General features: G+C 39.5%; 1 protein-coding gene across 1 annotated transcript in view; it reads left to right on the top strand.

Annotated features, from left to right (window-relative positions):
• The window catches only part of TRHDE (thyrotropin releasing hormone degrading enzyme), a 992175-nt gene extending 970206 nt beyond the window's left edge, over positions 1-21969 (top strand). Inside the window, exons 16-19 of the mRNA XM_063927453.1 lie at positions 14927-15094; positions 16001-16141; positions 16441-16522; positions 21219-21969. Coding sequence (XP_063783523.1) covers positions 14927-15094; positions 16001-16141; positions 16441-16522; positions 21219-21365 — 538 coding nt within the window. The 3' untranslated portion in view covers positions 21366-21969. The remainder of the gene's footprint in view (positions 1-14926; positions 15095-16000; positions 16142-16440; positions 16523-21218) is intronic.
• Positions 21970-22282: the final 313 nt, after the last annotated feature.

Raw genomic sequence — 22282 nt, 5'->3', positions numbered from 1 at the left:
CCAAATGCACAGCCGATCGCAAGGAGATTGACAGGAAGAGGGCATTTCTGGGTGTCAACTGACCGTTTTCTGGGAGTGTTTGAAAAAATGCAGGCATGGCCGGGTGTTTACTGGGCGGGTATCTGACATCATTACCGTGTCTCTTGTTGCAGCAATCATCGCACAGGATAAGTAACTACAGGGCTGGTCTTGTTTTGCACAAAATGTGTTTGCAGGCGCTCTGCTGCACAGGCGTTCACACTCCTGCAAAGCAAAAATACACTCCCCCATGGGCGGCGACTATGCGTTTGCACGGCTGCTAAAAACTGCTAGCGAGCAATCAACTCGGAAATGACCCCCCAAGTTGTGACGATTCTAACATACCCGCTAAAATAATGTTTTATGACTAGTTAACAACTATAACTCATATTACCCCCAGATTAACCACGTTAATATTTTAAATATTATAACCTTGGATATCATTTTCATTCAGAAATGTATCCAATCCTTTTTTAAATCCATTTACAGAGTCCGCCATTAACACCTTCCCTGGCAGGGAATTCCAAATCCTTATTGTCCTAACAGTGAAGAACCCTTTCCTCCCTTGCGTTCGGAACTTTCTCTCCTCCAGACGCAGCGAGTGCCCACGTGTCCTAAACTGTGTTCTTTTAATAAATAATTCCTCTGATAACTCTTTGTGATGTCCCTTTACATATTTGAAGATATTAATAATATCTCCTCTTAGGCCCCTCTTTTCTAGTGTATACATATTCAACCTAGTAAGCCTTTCCTCATAATCCAGTCCCTCTAGGCCTTTAATCAATTTAGTAGCTCGCCTTTGAACCCTTTCGAGTTCACCGATATCTTTTTTATACAGTTGTGCCCAAAACTGAACACAATATTATAGGTGCGAATGTACCAATGATTTGTACAGCGGCAGAATTACATCCTCGTCCCTTGTCTCAATTTCCCGTTTTATGCACACTAGCACCTTACTTGCCTTCTTTACTGCGCTTTGACATTGTGTATAGTTATTAAGCCTATTATCAATGAGTACCCCCAAATCTTTTTCCAGTACTGTTACCCCTAGACAATATGTAGGATGCAAGTTTGTTTTAGTCCCGAAAATGCATAACCTTGCATTTGTCTGTATTGAACCTAATTTTCCATTTAGATGTCCAGAATTCAAGTTTAGATAAATCATTCTGCAAGGACTCAACATCTAATTCCAAATTAATTACCTTACACAGTTTAGTATCATCTGCACAGATTGACACTGTGCTTTCCAGGGCTATTACTAGGTCCTTGATAAATATGTTGAACAGTAGTGGCCGAAGTACGGACCCATGTGATATTCCACCGACTACTGGGGACCAGGTAGTTAGTCAATGCTATTGCACTGTTATGAGTGCACCATGCCTAAGTGGAGAAACCATCCTGCTTTGTGACCGATGCCTGATAAGTGTAGTCAGAGCCGGCCCTAGCCAATATGATGCCCTAGGCAAGATTTTGGCTGGTGCCCCCTAGCACCACCGCTGGTTCTGCCTCTGACCTTGCACCTCTTTCCCAGCACCATCACCCCTCATCCATAGCAGTCCTCATTTTGGGGTTTGTACCCCCTATATTTTAAATAGGAACAACCAACCCACTCACATGCACACAGCACTCAGACTGCCACTAACACTGTGACCTCTGCCTTTGCTTGAATACAGATGTGTCCTCATAAATCTTGCCTCAATGCTAACGTCGGGCACATTTTTTGTTATGAAACTGCATCTTATTTGCATTGCTATGTGGCTAGGATGCACAAGCAGCTTCTGCTGATTAAACTGATATGCAGCATGCCTATATACTGTGTGAGACTGTGGCTGTATCTGCATATGAAATGCTACACAGAGAATATAGGCATGCCACATATCATTTTAATCAGCAGAAGCTGCTGATGCCCCTAGGCATATCAAATGCCCTAGGCAATTGCCTAGTTTGCCTATGCCTATGGCCGGCTCTGAGTGTAGTTGTGAATTATCTAAGATATTTCAATTAATTGGAAAGAAAAACATTTTGTACATGGTATGCCCTTCTTTCCAAAGGAAAATTAACCATTCCACTCCATCAGATAGATGTGCACAGAAACACTTAATTTGATTACAGTTACTGCTGCTCTAAACTCTCATTCAGCTGGAGTTCAAGGTTAACGGAAAAAGGAACCTATACGTCATGGGTCTTCAACCTATGGCTCTCCAGCTGCTGTGGAACTACACATCCCAGCATGCCCTGTCTCAGTTTTAGCATGACTTAATGGCAAAACTCTGGCAGGGCATGCTGGGATTTGTAGTTCCACAGCAGCTGGAGGGCTGCGGGTTGAAGACCCATGCTATATGTAGTATAGTGTGTCCAAAGATGGATTTTGGAAATATAAAATTCTGTGGGAGCGGATAGTTATCAAGCATGGTGGCCAGATCTATAAGATCCTACCATGCCTTGTAATCTCTAAGATGGTTAGTGTCAGATTCCATTTTAAATAGAGGAAAACAAAGTTTTCTAATAGCAAATGGTCTAACTTAATTATAATTATATGGCCAGTTTGTGCTGACTCTGTTCCCTTCCATATGTAAATATACTTGTGATAACCCAGGCGCTGTTCCCCATGTATTGTCTATTTACAGCATGCACTTTACAATTCTTCTGCATGATAAATAGTATGCACCTATTTTTAGCTAGCCACTATGTAAACATTTACAACTCTTTTGCTGAAAATAAAGGGGCAGATCTGAGCTGGAAGCAAAGGTACATACATCGCTCAAAAGAAACAGGTATGGAAAGACAGCATATTTTCTCCCATACTCTAAACATTCATATATCCATTGCTGCAACGCTGATGTAGTATAGATATAAACACAATGGGTTTTCCTCTACATTCTTGTATTTGCATACCCTCACATTATGATCATGTGCAGTGCAAATCCACGGAAGTGTATCTTCAAATCTGCATCAGCCCCAAAGGTTTTATAGTATTATTCATGTTGATTCGACTGAGTAGGTACTTCCGTTTCCAGTTGAAATTGGGATAAATAGATTTTTTTTTTTGTATTTGACAGTAATTTATTAGCTGAAATGTAAAAGGTTGCAGTTTCCAGCACTGGTATATCATTGGAACCTGTAGAGCAGGCATTCCCAACCGCGGTCCTCAAGGCACACCAACAGTGCAGGTTTTAGTGATATCCAGGCTTCAGCACAGATGGTTAAATCAAAATAACTGAGCTACTAATTAAGTCACCTGTGTTCAAGCCTGGATATCACTAAAATCAGGACTGTTAGTGTGCCTTGAGGACCGCGGTTGGGAATGCCTGCTCTACAGGTTCCAATGATATACCAGTGCTGTAGAGTGTTTCAGGAAAGTTCAGTGGAAACATACCAAATGTAATGTGTTGCAAGAGAGTCTAAGGGCTTAATTCAGACCTGGCCGCACGCAGGCTGTTTTTTGCACTGCTGCGACCAGGTAATCGTGACCTATAGGGGAGGGGGTAATCACTGTGCAGGGGTGCGAACGGCTGTGCAGAGAGCTGCACAAACAAAAGTTTGTGCAGTTTCTGCACAGCCCAGAACTTACTCAGCCGCTGCGATGATCTGGGATGTTGCTGACGTCAGAAATCCGCATCCAGAATGGCAGGGCACACCTGCGTTTTCCCCGGACACACCCTGGAAACGGTGAGTTGCCGCCCGCAAACGCCTTCTTCCTGTCAATCTTCTTGCGATTGCCCCTGCGATCGCTTTCTTCATAGAATCCGTCATTGTCCGACGACCCCCGTCACTGGACAGCAACACGCCTGTGCATTGCGGACTGCACGCATGCGCTGTTCAGACCCGATTGCACGGCTGCAGAAAAAAGGCAGCGTGTGATCGGGTCTGAATGACCCCCTAAGTTCGATGTGTGGCAGCTTAAAAAGCCACATTTGGTGGCAGGGCAGAGTAGTTTACCTGTAAAAAGCATTAGTTTTGTATCTATTTGTCAACAGAGGTACAGAGAAGAACTTTAGAGGTACTGTATATTTCCTAAAATGTGTGGTTTTAGAAGTGATGTTGCCCATAGCAACCAATCAGATTACATTTTTTTTATCTTTCAGCTTCTAAGAGATAATAGCTAGAATATTATTGGCTGCTATGGGCAACATCTCCATTTCTAAAAGCCCGCACTTTAGTAAATACACCCCTTATTGGTATCGACACTAAAGGTGTGTACACACCGTGAGATTTCTCCTTTTTGATTTTGACTATATAGGAAAAATAACAAGGAAAGATAGTGGAAATCGCAAAGTGTTAGGCAGCTTGTGATACAGATTTGATCCCAATGCGCACTCCCGCTGGGTCGGTTTTGCAAGTCTAGATAGACTGTGCAGGCAATTCAATCTTGACTATCTAGTGTACTATCTAGTACAAAGTATAATCAAAATTGGCACTTAGTCAAAATCATACATAGACAATATCGAAAGTACAGGTAGTCAAAATATGTGCTATCTGGGCTCTGGGGGAGTTCAAATAAAACTGCATAGTCAAAATCAGGCATAGCGAGGATCTCACCGTGTGTGCACACCTTTAGGCTTGTTGGCCCAGAAGGGGGGGGGGGGTGAACTACTGACCTACAATAGGGCTACTGGATTCACGGTAATGGGACCACCACACTGCCGGTCCCTGCTTTATAGTTCCAAAAATAAAGGCTGTTTAAGCCTACCGCTTCTAAATGAATAATTAGGGGGATCTCACACTGCATTTTTTCCTATACTATCCTAGGCACAATTACTAGCACTGGTTAGGATTAGAGGGGGTCCCCACACATTTATTATTTTAATTATGTATTTTTAACTGTATTTATATTTGCATTAGCAGCTATCTTGCTTCCCTTTAGACTGTCTACTATTATTTGAGTTATTCCAGCTATTTTACAACTCATATACTGTTGAAGCCTGGGGACTGCATCCCTTTGTGGTGATGTATTGGAAAAGGTTTTCTTTTCAGGGAGGGCACCTAGGCATTAATATACTATAAGAAGGAATGCCAACCATCTTGTTTTAAGTATATATACACTGTGTGTGTGTGTGTGTGTGTGTGTGTGTGTGTGTGTGTGTGTGTGTGCCCTGTGATTCTGTGCCTGGGTCTCTAATGCTGGGCATGGCTAGCAGCTCTCATTGGGTTAGTGGCAGTTCTATCACACCCAGTCCACAGCTGATTGGCCGAGAAACGCCCTCCCACACAGGTTACATCCAATGGGAGGCTCTGCCCTTTGCCTGCTGTGTTTTGTTTTCACAGAGCAGGATCAGCAATGGTACTGATGGAGCTGCAGCTCCAGCTCCAGCTCCAGCCCCACACCCCAAAATAGGCCCACTGCATCTGCAGCAACACACCCTCCAACAATGCAATGGAAACAAAAAGTTAGGAGTACTTGAAATGTGCGCAAGGCAGCTTTAACCGATGTAAATTGTCTGGCAGGATGCCACCACACCACACAGAAACAGAAATTGTACAAGAAAAAGACATTTTTTTTTCAGTATAAGTGCCACAGTGTAAAAATAAAATAGATATAACATATACGTCCCTTGGAGATGTTTGATATGTTGATCCTCAATTGCTCAACGGATGTTCTCAATTGATGTAGTTAATATCCAACAGTTTTATATGAAAACAGAAAAAAGCAAACATACAATGTGTAATATTGTTTTATGCGATTTTTTTCATTTTATATATAGAGCTGTCCTTATCCCATCAGAATAGGAGATGGTAGCATAAATAGGGGATCTATATGAGGTGCGTACCCCAACTCACACTAGGGAGAACGAATATGTGCACAAAAAGGTTTCTTTAGAATTCTTCACCCTCTCTGTGTGTCCTTCACCATATAGTATGCATGGAAGAGCATACCTAAACTCACTTTAAAATGTGAATGAGTCAAGTATATAAAGGTATCTTTCTCCTATATTGCTGTATCAATAAAGATGCGTACCACACTCACAAGAAAGAAAGTGAAGATGTTCCTATCAGGGTATCTTTTAGATCCACAACCGTTTTCGACTTCAGGAAACTAAAGCGCAATTTGGCAGTTCCAAATCAAAAAAGTAAGAATGGTGCCAATCAATCCATTTTTAATAAAAGTTTAATTTATACAAAATCCCATAGTTGGGAAGAAAAACATGGGTTAAGCACCTCATATAGATCCCATATTTATGCTACCGTCTCCTATTCTGATGGGATAAGGACAGCTCTATATATAAAATGAAAAAAATCGCATAAAACATTATTACACAATGTATGTTTGCTTTTTTCTGTTTTCATATAAAACTGCTGGATATTAACTACATCAATTGAGAACATCCGTTGAGCAATTGAGGATCAACATATCAAACATCTCCAAGGGACATATATGTTATATCTATTTTATTTTTACACTGTGGCGCTTATACTGAAAAAAATTGTCTTTTTCTTGTACACACCCTCCAACAATTTACACATAAACATTGATACACATTCGACAAGGAGGCGTGGCCATGGGTACAGCGGTGTGGCCACGCCCCTTTTCCTATACTTTCAATGGAAGCTTGGAGAGTCAAAAAATGGTACAGACCATAAAAAAAGGGACTGTACCTGCCAAAAAGGTGCAGCTGGAGGGTATGCCACTGCATCTGCAGCAAGTCTCTGCGCTCTAGATTGGGGAAAAACATCCTTTTACTGCAGCGTCCTATGGGGGTCATTCCAAGTTGATCTCTAGCTGCATTCGTTCCCTGTGCAGCGATCAGGCAAAAACTCGGCACTTCTGCGCATGCGTATGCAGTGCAATGCGCACATGCGGCGTACTATTACAACGAACGATGTAGTTTTACACAGGGTCTAGCGATGCTTTTCAGTCGCACAGGCAGCCGCAGAGTGATTCACAGGAAGAGGGCGTTTCTGGGTGTCAACTGACTGTTTTCAGGGAGTGTTCGGAAAAACTCAGGTATGGCTGGCCAAACGCAGGGCGTGTTCATGACGTCAAATCAGGAACTGAATGGTCTGAAGTGATCGCAAGTGCCGAGTAGGTCTGAAGCTACTCTGAAACTGCACAAAATGTTTTTGTACCCGCTCTCCGATCCCTTCATTCGCACTTCTGCTAAGCTAAAATACACTCCCAGTGGGCGGCGGCATAGCGCTTGCATGGCTGCTAAAAACTGCTAGCAAGCAATCAACTCGGAATGACCACCAATATCTTGCTGCCAGTCCACCTGCCCCCTCCGGCATCAACAATCCCCACTCCCTAGCCGCACCGCAGGTGGAACAAAAGCTGCTGCGGCCACCGGCATAGATGTGTATGAAAGCAGCGCAGCGGAAGACTTTCATAGGCCTCCCTGCGCCGCATACTCTCTGAGCCCCGGAGCCTGCTCTGCATGTTATGTCACAGAAGTGCCTCCCCGCCACAGCCGCACCCAGATCCCCAGAGGCCCTGACTCCGCAACACAGCACCTGGGCTGCCAGCCTGGAAGCCCCAAGATGGCTAATGTAATGAAAAGAGAGGGTGATATCGCGGAGGCTAATGTATGGACGCTGAATCAATGTAAAAGGTGACAGTGCTGTGCAGGTGCAGTGGGTGTGCTGTCAGGTCCGTTGCTAGAGTGTTCGGTGCCCCCCTGCAAACTATAAATTTGCACCCTCACATACTTTACAAATGCACAGCGCACATAATGACCCCTGTAGTACTTACACATGTAATGCCCCCTAAACCAGTGAAGCTTACACATGTCACGCCCCCCCCCCCTGTACCAGTGACGCTTACACAAGTAACACCCCCTGTAGCAGTGACGCTTACACACATAACGCCCTCTGTACCAGTGCCACTTAGACACGTAACGCCCCCTGTACCAGTGACGCTTACACACGTAATGCTCCTTCTACCAGTACAACTTACACACATAATGCCCTCTGTACCAGTGACGCTTACACACGTAACGGCCCCTGTACCAGTGACGCTTACACACATTATGCAGCAGTCACACATACACACACACAACAGACACATATATATACAAACACACACACATACATACTGTACATACATTACACACATACACAGTCACACATATATACAGTATACACAGACACTGTATATACACACACACTCACTCTCTTTCCAGACACTTATCTAATGAAGTCTGACTGGCCGAAGCTGTAGCAGTTCATCCTCCTGCTGCAGCATTGGCCTGTGCAGCTCCGTCCCTTGCTCCCATCTAGCTCCACCCACTTTGGCTCCCTCCCGGCCACTGAATGTCACGGATGGGAGGGGGGAGAGGATGTTTTGTGCTGACGGCGCCAAGGGGGAGAGGAGGCTTTGTGCTGCTGACGCAGAGGGGGAGAAAAGGTTTTGTGCTTCTGGCGCCGCTGCATGTGTGACAGCAGATGCCAGCAGCAGGGATAGCAGCAGAACCTCAGCACGGGGATGCAGAGCAGGGAGAACGTCTCTCCTTCCTGGTGCCTCCTTGCACTGCATCCCTTTGCTGAGCGGCTAGCGCCGGCCCTGTGTGCAGTGTCAACTGACCCTGCACAGCACTCTCACCTTTTACATTGATTCAGCCAGTCACGCAGTTCTGCCAGCAAGTCACTATTGTTAGCACCAGTGTCCCAATGCGCTGCATTACAGGGAAGTAGACGCACTACATAAACTACAGCTCCCAGCAGCCCTTAGCACCGAGCTGTAATTTATTGCGTACATCTTCCCTGTAATGCGGCGCGTTGGGACACCGGCTCGAACAATAGTGACTGGAGGAGAAGCAGGAGAAGTATTACCCGCCCCTCCCCCACTCACTGTACCTCCGGGCCCCATCCACGGCACCCCCACACACCCCCTCCAGCAACCGTGATAGCTCCGGACCCCCTCCCCAACCTGCAGCGACCCCGCACCCGTACCTCCAGCCGCACCACCGCATCCGCCCCTCCCCACCCAGGGCAACCCTGCAGCGGCTCCGGACCACCACCTGCAGCACCCACGCACCCACCGCCACCTGCGGCACCACTGCATCCCACGCTCCAGTGGCACCCCAGGATCCCATCCGCCTCCTCCCCGCACCCCCTACTCCCCCAACCAAAGCACCTACTAGATGATTCACAAGGCCTTGCGTGCACTGTTCACGCTGTTGCAAGGGCCTTCCACCCCTTAACCATTGCACGCCCTTTGTCCATGCAATATTTAACCACTCACACAATTATGATTGGATGTAATACTCCATATAATAAAAATATTGCACGCCACAATGGTGTGCAAGGGTTAAGGGGGCATAGCCCCTTACGACGGCGTGAAGAGCGCCCATAGGGAGTGATGAATCACCCAGTGTATATATATATATATATATATATTAGAGATGTGCACTGGAAATTTTTCGGGTTTTGTGTTTTGGTTTTGGATTCGGTTCCGCGGCCGTGTTTTGGATTCGGTTCCGTGGCTGTGTTTTGGATTCGGACGCATTTTGGCAAAACCTCCCTGAAAATGTTTTTGTCGGATTTGGGTGTGTTTTGGATTCGGGTGTTATTTTTCAAAAACCCCTCAAAACAGCTTAAATCATAGAATTTGGGGGTGATTTTGATCCTATAGTATTATTAACCTCAATAACCACAATTTCCACTCAGTTCCAGTCAATTCTGAACACCTCACAATATTATTTTTAGTCATAATATTTGCACCAAGGTCACTGGATGACTAAGCTAAGCGACCCAAGAGGGCGGCACAAACACCTGGCCCATCTAGAAGTGGCACTGCAGTGGCAGACAGGATGGCACTTAAAAAAATTGGCCCAAACAGCACATGATGCAAAGAAAAGAGAAAAAGAGGTGCACTGTGGTCGCTGGATGGCTAAGCTAAGCGACACAAACACCTCCATATCACAGGAATTATTCGTTCTAATCAATGGTATTATTGGTCCAAATCACTGGAAGAAAATGACAAAATCACTGGAATCATTTGGCAAGATCACGGTAATTAATAATTAATTATAAATCACTGATATTAATTGGTAAAATCTCGCTATCGCCAGCCTAGTGAAGTGGAATCTAGATGGGATTTTGTACCGGGGACACAATAACTTCATCAATTGTCTAAATCCCAAAGCACTAATGGCAGAAAACGGGCGCACGTCTAACAGCGCACTGGTTATACTGAGAGCTGATTATACTGAGCACTGATGATACTACAGAGAACTGACACTGAGCAGCGAGAACAGCACTGGACTATTGTAATGTAGTATACTGGTCACCAAAATGCAGCACTGACACTGAGCACAGATATTAAGCACTGATCAGGATACTAGAAGTGACACAGAGCAGCAAGATACAGCAATGGCCTACTGTACTGTACTACTATATATATGCTGGTGGTCCCCAAAATGCTGCACTGTACTACTATACAGCTCACAAACAATGCAGCACATATATGGATACTTGAAGTGACACGGAGCTGCAAGATACAGCAATGGACTACTGTACTGTTCTACTATATATATACTGGTGGTCCCCAAAATGCTGCACTGTACTACTATACTGCTCACAAACAATTCAGCACAGATATGGATACTTGAATTGACACGGAGCTGCAAGATACAGCAATGGACTACTGTATTGTACTACTATACTGGTGGTCCCCAAAATGCTGCACTGTACTACTATACTGCTCACAAACAATACAGCACAGATAAGGATACTTGAAGTGACACGGAGCTGAAAGATACAGCAACGGACTACTGTACTGTACAATTATATTCTGTTGGTCACCAAAATGCTGCACTGTACTGCTATATATACTGCTCACAACAATGCAGCACAGATATCTTGAAGTGACACAGAGTTGCAAGATACAGCAATGGACTATTGTACCCTACTACTATACTGGTGGTCACCAAAATGCTGCCCCTGTACTACTATATATAATATATATAGTATATACTGGTCACACAACAATGCAGCAGATATTGAGCACTGATGATCAGGATACTGTCTAGAACAGAGTCTGACACGGAGCTGCAAGATACAGCAATGGCCTACTGTACTGTACTACTATAATTATATACTGGTGGTCTTCACAATGCAGCACACTGAGCACAGATATGGAGCTTTTCAGGCAGAGAACGTAGATATTTGCAGCACACTGACCACAGATATTTGCAGCACACTGAGCACAGATATGGAGCTTTTTAGGCAGAGAACGTAGCCACGTCCTCTCCGTTCAATCTCCAATGCACGAGTGAAAATGGCAGCGACACGCGGCTCTTTATATGGAATACGAATCTCGCGAGAATCCGACAGCGGGATGATGACGTTCATTCTCGTTCGGGTTAACCGAGCAAGGTGGAAAGATCCAATGCTGCTTCGGACCCGTGTAAAATAGGTCAAGTTCGGTGGGTTCGGATCTCGACGAACCAAACCCGCTCATTTCTAATATATATATATATATATATATACATACATATACACACACACATACACACACACACACACACACACACAAACATATATGTTGTTGCTTCCATTTCCACTCTACATGCTTTGTAAGGTCTTTAACAAGCTCTTATTGGAAAAATCAGCCTGTCCTGTTCCTGCTATATCCTGTTCTGCTACCTATTATAGAAAAGCACAAAAGCACAACCAGTTATCAAAAGAGGAGTAGAGTTTTGGATGGTGACCTGACTTTTTTCTAAAGTTTATATAATTTGCATGAAATGGTATTGTGATGTATTTATAAGCATTTAGTTGCTTTACATTTAAAATCAAGAAACATCTTGTACCTCATTTTAATTTTGAAACTCTGATTAAAGTTTGTTTTAGCAATTTCAAAATAGTTTGGAACTCCTAGTTTTGACTTACGAACTTGCCTGATATATGCTTATCTGTCCAATTCCCAGATAATTTTTTTCCTCTATTTTCACCATGTGCTACACTTTTACATTGTGCATACATTACGTCCAATATCCTTTTATGTATGGTTATGTAGAAAGCCATATTCTAATTGCATGTTGTTATACACAAAATAATTATCTATCCCTTACTAGAATTATACAGGATATAATGCAGTCAACAAGCAGTTTGAAACAAATGCAGATAATTGCTTTAAAATGTACAGCTGAGTTTAAATGCTGGCTTGCTAATAGTGAGACTTATGCTTAATGAAAACATATTATTAATGTCAATGGTAGGGACAATCATTTGAAAAGCTTGAATACACAGTTCGCTAAATTTGCATGCCATTGTTCACCAAGTTTTTCTCATTCATAGTTAGCGTGAATTTAACAATACAAATGTGTTTTGTTATGAAAAACTGTTGACGATAGGCAGTAATGTCAATCTCATGCTTTCATTGTTTCATTCAACTGATTTGACAAGTTTTTGCTTGTGAAATAAAAAAATGTAAAAATTGTGACACACAGTTTCCATAAATCTGTAAACTAAACTATTTATAATTTTAGAAATTAAGACCTACAAAGTACAGATCATAAGAAATGAACGCAACTGTTTATAGACATCTCATTTAAATTTGGAATTTTTGTAATGCTACAAAACTAAGTAGAATTCGCTCCACACAGACTGATGCTTTGGTTAGTAAATGGCTCCTTTTGAAGATGGCTTAATGCATGCACCCATCTAAACTAGACCAAATATGCATAAAACTCCTTCAGCTGATATACTAAATGTCCATGCACATGTGTGAACAAAATATGATGAAACCGCCATCTTTGTGGGTGGAGAAATGCGTCAGGTGACTCATCTTTGGTGAACCGCAAGTGGAACGAAAAAAAACGGAAGACGGAAGCCCGAAACCGGAAGTCGCGGCACGCGACATACACTAGCGTCTCCACTCTTCCACAGCCGCTGCGGTTATACCAACCCGTGGACACAGCTACAAAGCCCTCCATCCCCTGCAATTGACATCAGGACCCCGGTGAGTGGGGACCAGGCAGCAGGAACCAAAAGGAGGACACACGGGTGTCACGCAACACGGGAGCGCTCCTGAGATTACTAATGGGTGAAGTATAAACGACACCATTACAACAGCTAGCACCCACTTCTTAAGTGGCACGTGTTCATACTAACTCTTGTTACCATCATACTAATCAGTATTCAGCCGGTCTGGAAATATACTGTGTTCTTATGTGCACATAAAATTCAACTCATCAGCTGTAAGAGAATTATCCTGTAACTTCCATTAATCATCAGTGCATGCAATTAAGGTTCCTTTGTGATCTATTTTCTGCACGACTAACAGTTAATGCTTGGGACTAAAACTAATCATATTTTGTTCACACATGTGCATGGACTTTGAGTATATCAGCTGAAGGAGTTTTATGCATATTTGGTCTAGTTTAGATGGGTGCATGAATTAAGCCATCTTCAAAAGGAGCCATTTACTAACCAAAGCATCAGTCTGTGTGGAGCGAATTCTAATATATGTGGTATTAACCCTATGAATGTTTGTTGGTCTTATGGTAATTACCTTTGTTTTATTGTGTGGTTTTTTTAAGATTTTAAATTTCATCAAGAATAAATTACCAATTTGTATCAAAACAGCAGTCGGTTACTATACATTTGTGCGCCTTCACCTATTTTTTTCTTGTCTGCATTAGTATACTGGGTGGATTTCCAGGTCCACTTTGGTAAGGCAGCCGATTATAGACTGTCCTCTCTTCTCTATAGAGATTAGTACATATCAATCTAGCGCCAGACACATTGGTTTTTGAAAACTAAGTAGAGCTGTAATAGGCCGTGCCTTTTTAATAGTATTGTTAAAATGTAATTCTATGATACGCATACAGTATAAGCCTAACATTTTCCCTAGAACACCCTGATGCAGAATACACCATGCTACAGTATATTATACACCTCTCATACAAAGACAAGTATTTGGAAACTGTATTTGATACTGTATATTTTAATCAAAGTATAAAAACAAACAGTGACATCCTTAATTCACACACTACTTATACTTAAATAACACAGATAAATGTTAAATCTTTGAGATATTTAGCCTAATATAAGTAAGCATAGAACAATACTGAATATTAATTAATTTTATGGAATAGAAAAAGTCATCTCTCCATGTCAACAGTGAATTCCAGTACTGCTACTCTCACTGGGCTAACCAGACCCATTGGCAGCGGCGGATTTCCCACTAGACATGTGAGGCATGTGCCTAGGCACCACACTTGCAGGGGGGCAGCACACCAGGCTGATGAGTCCTGGTGATTCCTTTTTTTTTTCATTACACTTTTTTTTATATTTTATTTAGCAAACAACGGAGATGGGACAATGGGCAGCAAATTATAGCCCAGGAAATGGTAGAAGAGTGAGGCTGAGGCTGCTTTGGAGGTCTCAAGGATTTTGGACTGGCCCTGAAATGAAGGGGAACAATTATGTGATTGGGGCAGGGCAATAATGTGCCTAGGAGCAACTTTACCCTGAAATCCACCCCTGGCCATTGGAAATTCAAACTTGAATAATATTTGAAAGACTCATCCATATTTTGAATACAGGGTTTCTATACACACATAATTTATATCTGTAACTATCAGCAAATGTAATGTCAAAATTATGTTAGTCAGTTACAGTATATAATTAATTTCTGTTAGTTTTTTGCCATGTTGCTGATGTCTTAAATGGCCACACCTGGGTTTGCTTTGTCATTTCCCTCATAGTATTTTAAACAGCCTTCTAAAACAGATGCAAATATTTGTTTTCAATTGGACATGGCACTAATTATATCAACAAGACAAATCAAATCCAATACTTTTATTTCACCAGTAAATGTAGATGTGCTATCAGCATATGACATTGACATATATAATAATTGTACACAGGTAATGTTAATACTGAGCACCTATGAATGGTACAGTACTGTATTGTATACATAAGATTTCAACAGAAACTTAGATTTTATATTTAATTCATTCTTTAGAATTCCACCCAATGTCCGGGACATCGTCTATTGCACAGGAGTCTCTTTAATGGATGAAGATGTATGGGAGTTTATATGGATGAAATTCCATTCAACCACAGCTGTTTCAGAAAAGAAAATATTATTGGAAGCATTGACCTGCAGTGATAATAGAAACTTATTAAACAGGTATGTGAATAAATTAGCTTTTAAAATAAGTGTTTTTTTTTAAACCTCTACATTGCCCACACTGGAGAAGTGATAAAGTAGCGATAAAGCAGTGATATGTGCAAAGTGATAATGCACCATCCAATCAGCTCCTAGCTGTCAATTTACATATTGGAGCTGATTGGCTGTGGCGTTATCACCTTGCATTCATCACTGCTTTATCACTTCTCCAGGCTTATTACATCTGCCCCATTATTATTTTATAGAAAAGGTTTTCTAAAATTAAGTCATTATAAGTGAATATGGATATATACGGTTCTAGATTAATATACACATAGGCCATTTATTGAGTCTAGAGGTGTTAACCCTTTCATCCATAAGATATACAGTATAATTAAAAATGTTGTGTATCAAGTCAATGTAGTGTACCAATCATGAAAATAAAATGTTTCGTATACTAGTTCATAGTTCCAGGTGACACATCACACCCATATAATTTCCAATTTTTAGAGAGATAGCAATGCAGTATTTCTCCAATGGTGAGTGCTTACAATAGAATGAAGGATATCAATGTTTTAACTCAATTATCAGTGACATTCTGGTAAAAAAGGAATGGGTCTACATTCTATGCATGTGAAAATTTTTAAATAGGAACCTATAAAAGAGTACATGGATTAGAGCAATATTAGGCAGAGTGAATGGAAGTTAAGTCAATTTAACTAATATTTACTGTATTTAATACAAAGAGTAAATTAGTAACTTTGCAATTTTACATATTGGCATTCTTAGTTACCATATCATATAAGCCTGCTTACAGTCCAGAATAATGTGATTATTGCCTTGTACTCAAGAAGAGGCTAATTTTTTATTTAGACTTGTGGTCAATGTAATGAATGAACTTGTAATATTTTTATTACTACCTTTAAGGCTTCTAAACTTATCCCTAAATTCAGAAGTGGTACTGGATCAAGATGCCATTGATGTTATAATCCATGTGGCTCGTAATCCACATGGAAGGGATTTAGCATGGAAATTCTTCAGGGATAAATGGAACATTTTAAATGCCAGGTAAGTAAATTCATTATAGTAGTATTCAATTTTGTTACCATTTTTGTACTATTCTTTTTTCTGAAGATTTGTCTAAATATTTTTATTCAGAGGGTGAATGTCAATCATGTCACTAAGCACTGTATAAAAACAAGTGTATAGTGATACAGTATGTAGACAAAATTATGTAAATTTTATAATAAAAAATGACATATGGATCTGTTTAATAGCCATGTTTGCTTAGATTTACATACAGAATTATCATGTTTTAATGTATATAAAATAATTTACAAACAAATAAATAATGTTTTTCTACTTAGGTATGGAGAAGCATTGTTTATGAACTCTAAGCTTATTAGTGGAGTTACAGAATTCCTCAATACAGAAGAAGAACTACATGAGGTAAATATAAAAAAATATATTTTTGGCCAAGCAAAAGAAATGCACGTAAAAAAACTAACAAAATTAACAGAATAATCAACTATAGATTATCTGTCAAATGTTTTGAGTGATAAAGTTGTATGTTACATATTTTTTATACATATAGATATGAACATACAATCATAATTTCATTTCTTAAAATGGTTGTTTTTCAAGATGATGAATAAATTCAAATATTTATATTATATTAATTAAGTTATAATTCAATAAACTTTTGTCTATTGGTTGTGTTGTTGCTATAAAAATTAAATAAGTTGCATTATTAAAAACAACTGCTGATAAGCAGACTGATAGATATTCATGAATCAAAAATTTATTTAGCCTGGATAAGCTTCTGAAGCATTTTATATCCATGTTCATGGATATTATTCACACACACACACACACACACACACACACACACACACACACACACACACACACACACACACACACACAATAAATTAAATACTCAGTCTCTGTGCAAGATGTCCATGTGTTATCTGTAGTTTTGTTTTCTACAGCTATTCCTAAGTGCAGTTGCATACAACTCCAGGCCAGTGGAGTAATGGTATTGATGCTAGGAAGAATTGGAGAGTGCACTCGTGAATTAAGTAATAGTCAAATTTAAAAAAATAAAGCAATATCTACATACATGTAAGGTTAAAATCTCGAGTAAGGCAATACAAATGTCAAGAGTAAAACCATCAGTGCTGGGATCTGTCTGGCCGAATCTCTCATGCTGGCTCCGGACCAAGCGGGTGACGTCACAGCATCCACATAGTTTGGCCATTCCCTAGGTGTTTTGTCCAATCAAGGACTTCGTCAGGGGCTTTGGTTTGTTTCCATAACTAGCAGTATATATGCCAGTCACCATTTGAATAAACTGCTCCAATTGGATGTAATGACCGGTAACATTTTGGATCTCATTATCACACTATTTACAAATACAACATTTGACATTACATTTTCTTAAGTACATTACAAAACTTATACATCTCTAGTGGAAGGCATAAATCTTTCCGATACATTTCAATTGCTTTAAGCACTTTTTAGTTTTGCTCATAAAACTTTGTAACCAATAAAAAGCACTGCTCCCTCCCTTCAAGATAATTATATCTCCTGGATCCAAAGTTTTCAGCCCTCCGCTGCACAGAACTTCAAATAATGAAACTCACAGTACTGAATCAATATATAATTAATTTTTTCAATAACAGATCATTTATTGCACGACAACACTATTTCACAAGGAAACTACCAAAATTCTAGGTAAAAAATAATCAACCATTAGTTTAGTATACATCCAGGATTTTATTACCATACTGTATGTCTGTCGGGACTTAGCTACTGACACTGACACACCGCAAATCTCGGGAGTAAAACCCTAATCATGCAGAAAAGGCACTATATCACATCCTTTGTTTAAACCAAGAGGCACAAACGTATTCAGTGTATAAATCCAGTAGGTTTCTCGCTGGGACAAGTTTTTCAAGAGATCTCTCCTTCTCTCATCTACAGTATATTGATTTTCTCTATTGCCTTAAACATAAACCCTTTTAAACTTCAAACCCCGCACTCTGCAAAATGATGAGGATCAATATGATTTTCCACTTTGTGTAAAATATTCCTTGTATGTTCCAGAATGCGCAGCTTCAAAATACGTTTTGTCTTCCCCACATAACGCTTACCACGACTACATTATAGTAAATAAATAAAATGGGTACTCGGGCAACTTAATTTACCTTTGATTTTCCACAATTTCTTATTACAGGAATCAAAAAATTGTTTATTATCCTTATGTACAAACTGGCACACTTTACATTTTTGACAGACAAAAAACCTTTCAATCTTGTTTTCATCTGATTGGTTCTTAAGAGCCTTCAGATTACTTGGAGTCAATCTATTTTTCAAAGAACACAATTTTCTATATATAATCCTTCTATACGAGGGGATAACATCTTTTAATAATGGGTCAAAACAGAAAATATCCCAATGCTTGATTAATATCTTTCTAATTTCCTCTCCCTTAGTGCTATATATGGTAACAAATGGAACCCTATAAGTATGTATAGTTGTGGTTTCTTTTGATTTAGAAATCATTAGCTCTTTTCTATCCCTTTCTCGTGCTTTATCATAACATTTCTTAAATATCGACTCTGGGTATTTGTTCTCCCTAAACCTTTTTCCAGATGTACAGTAATTGCCTGTTTTTCAACTTTCTCCTGATCAGGACAGTTCTGTCATAGCCTAACAAATTGAGAATATGGTATATTCTCAATCCATTTTTTATAATGACAGCTCTGGAAGTGTATATAGAAACATAGAATTTGACGGCAGATAAGAACCACTTGGCCCATCTAGTCTGCCCATTTTTTTATCCTAGCTATTGCAATCTATTTTTTAATATGGGTATAAGTATTAATCATTTCTCCTCCATTACAGTTACTGCTGTCCAACACGAGGTCCAAAAACTCTTTACTATTCCATTGAAACTTAGATGTAAAATACAGATCATAATTATTACTATTTAAATATGCCATACATTCTTCAAAAAATTCACTGCCTCCTGACCAGATAATAAGGATATCATCTATAAATATTTTATATAGATGAATATGACTCAAGAAGAGATTATTGTTCTCAACATTTTCCATTTCCCATCTCCCCAGATAAAGATTAGCTAGAGTCGGTGAGTAAGGGGTCCCCATGGCAACACAACATTCCTGGTTACAAAATTAACCCTGAAATTTGAAGAAATTATTCTTAAGTATGTACTCCATTTTTATACTGGATTGCATGAAGTACATAATTAAGAATATTTACTTCATTATGGGGGTGATTCACACCTGATCGCTGCTGTGCATTTTCGCACAGTGGACGATCAGGTCATAACTGTGCATGCATATGCACCGCAATGTGCATGCCCATCGGACAATAACAACAGGCATCGCCGTTCAGTGACAGGATGGTGCAAAAATTTAGATTGCATGGGCGTTCGCAAAGTGTTTGACAGGAAGAGGCACTTTGTGGATGGTAATTGACCATTTACTTGGTGTGTCTGGAAAAACATAGGTGTTTCTAAGCAATTTCAAGGAGGGTGTCTGATGTCAACTCCAGCCCCAATTGGCCTGTTGTGATCGCACTGTAGGAGTAAGTCTTGGGCTGCACAGAGACTGCACACACTTAGTGAGGTGCGAACGGATTTGCAGCTGCCCGCATGCAATTGCACACTTGCACAGGCAAATTTCCACTGCCCCTTGGGCATCGACTATCTGAACGCACGTCAGCAACATGAGCAGCACAGCAATCAGGTCTGAATAACCCCCTATGTTTGGTAATGTACTTAAGAAATTGTAATGTGAATTGTATTTGTAATTAATGTGTTAATGATATCCAAACCGTAACTGGTCATTACATCCAATCAGAGCAGTTTACTCAAATGGTGACTAGTATATATAATGCTAGTTATGGAGACTAACCACATTCCCTGACGAAGTCCCTGATTGGATGAAACATGTTGGGCTTGGCTAAACTACGTTGATGCTGTGACATCACCCGCATGGTCCAGTGCCAGCATGAGAGGCCAGCGTGAGAGATTCGGCCAGACAGATCACAGCACTGACAGTTTTACTCTTACCATTTGTATTGCCTTACTCGAGATTTTAACCTTATACGTATGTATGTGGATATTGCTTTATTTTATGAAATTTGACTATTACTTAATTCACGAGTGTGCATTCCAATTCTTTGTATAAAGCCTGAATTTCAGAATTTTGTGGTTCTTTTAGATTGTTTGCCAAATTCTATTACAATAAATATTTTAGTAAGATGCACTTTGAAAATAAATAGGATAACAAATTATTCACCATTCAAGTTTACAAATAATTCAGTATGAGGAAAATAACAGAATCTTAGCACAAAGTATCAACTTTTTAGACTTTTTAATCAGCAGTGAAATATTAAACAGTTTGTTAAACTTTCACAAGAAAATGGTTGAAAATGTTGTGTCATATAGACATTTATTGTTAAAGAAGTTCCTCATCACTGCCTACACAATTTTTCTTCTCTTAATACTTGTCACACAACTGAAACATTCTTAATAATGAATCTGATCTAAGCAAAATTGGACATTTTTTATAAAGTAGCACTATTTGTATGTGTCTTTTATGAAACACTATTGCCTAAATATGCTTTACAATACTTTCTGTCAAACTGACAAATAGGTTCAAATTAATATTAATGCTCTATATTCAACTCAAAATGCCAGACCATGTTACTTTTAAACATTTTGTTTACATAATCTGGGCACATTTATGTACTATATGTACTATATGTTAAAACACAAAAATAGGTGGACATTTAACCCTCGTAATTTAGATAAAAAAATATGCAGAAATTCAATGACTGAGTCGAATTGTGAAAAATATATGTAATAATAATAATAATAATAATACTACTACAGTATAACTGAAAATTATTATACTTATTTCATATCTTAAACACCAGTCAATGATCAATTACAGTATTTCTTCACAATTACTGTATAATGAAAACTAAAATGATAAAATATCACACTGATTTATACTGTATATGTAAAATTTTCATTAATGGTGACAATTAAGCTATTGTGCTGCTCTCAATGTTCCTTAACAATGTGATTATTTGTTGTATTTTTCAGCTTAAAATTTTTATACAGCTGCATACAGTAGGATCAGCCGTGGCTCCATTGTCTCGAGCACTTGAAACTGTAGAGGCAAATGTACGATGGCAACTTCTGTACAGGGAAGAACTATTTCAGTGGTTAAGAAAAACTTTGAAACAATAAACTTTGAGATCTGAAAGTAATGATGCGGTTCATCACCCTGAGTCACATTTCTTGGAAAAGACCAGACTGCATGCTGTAAAATTTATTGAAAACAGCAAAATGGGGCACAATGTGTCTTTCTCTATTTTTGCACTTGGCTCTTTTTCAAATCAAATGGAAATTTTTCAAGAGAAATTACATGGACTGTAGAATTATATCCCGGCTTTCCAGGCAAAACATTACATTTACAGCGCATGTTGATGTTACTGTATATTTTTCAATCTATATTTTGTGCATGTTTGTATAGTCCACCTGTGTACTCCAGCATGCTTAAACTTACTGTTCAGATTTTGTATTAAAACTGCTGTTACATCAAGAGTGGGCATTATGCAAAAGCACAATGACTGTATATGACAATCAGTGTGGTGAAGAACTGAAACTGGAGGATAAAAAAACAATTCTCAAGAGCTCACATCAACTATTACTGCAAATATGCATAATCTAATTGTATTAGTAAATGGATTGTCTAGCAGTGATTGCTATTTCTATTAAAACAACGAAAATATTTTGAGAGTTAAACAATGTAATATACACGTGCATATTAAAATGATTTATATTGCTTTTCTATTATGTCCATGTCAATATTTTGGAGAGATGATGTAAAAAATATTTTTAATTGATAATTTATTTTAGTTTTATCTTAGAGTTATAGAATTGCAAAGTATTTCAGCTGCAATTACAGATGCATAATCTTATTTATTAACTGCAAAATGTAGGGTTTTATTTACATTAGATATCAGCACATTTCCATTGAGATATGCAAAAACATCCTCTTTGTTAGACTGAAAAATAAACTTCACTTCAATGTATATGACAATAAGCATCAATAATGTATGGTTATAATGGCCTACTAGAACATTATCTATAGACCCACATAT

This window comes from Pseudophryne corroboree, chromosome 6 (genome assembly GCF_028390025.1).
Source record: "Pseudophryne corroboree isolate aPseCor3 chromosome 6, aPseCor3.hap2, whole genome shotgun sequence".
In the NCBI taxonomy this organism is placed as follows: Eukaryota; Metazoa; Chordata; class Amphibia; order Anura; family Myobatrachidae; genus Pseudophryne; species Pseudophryne corroboree.
This window is presented reverse-complemented; position numbering and strand designations above follow the sequence as displayed.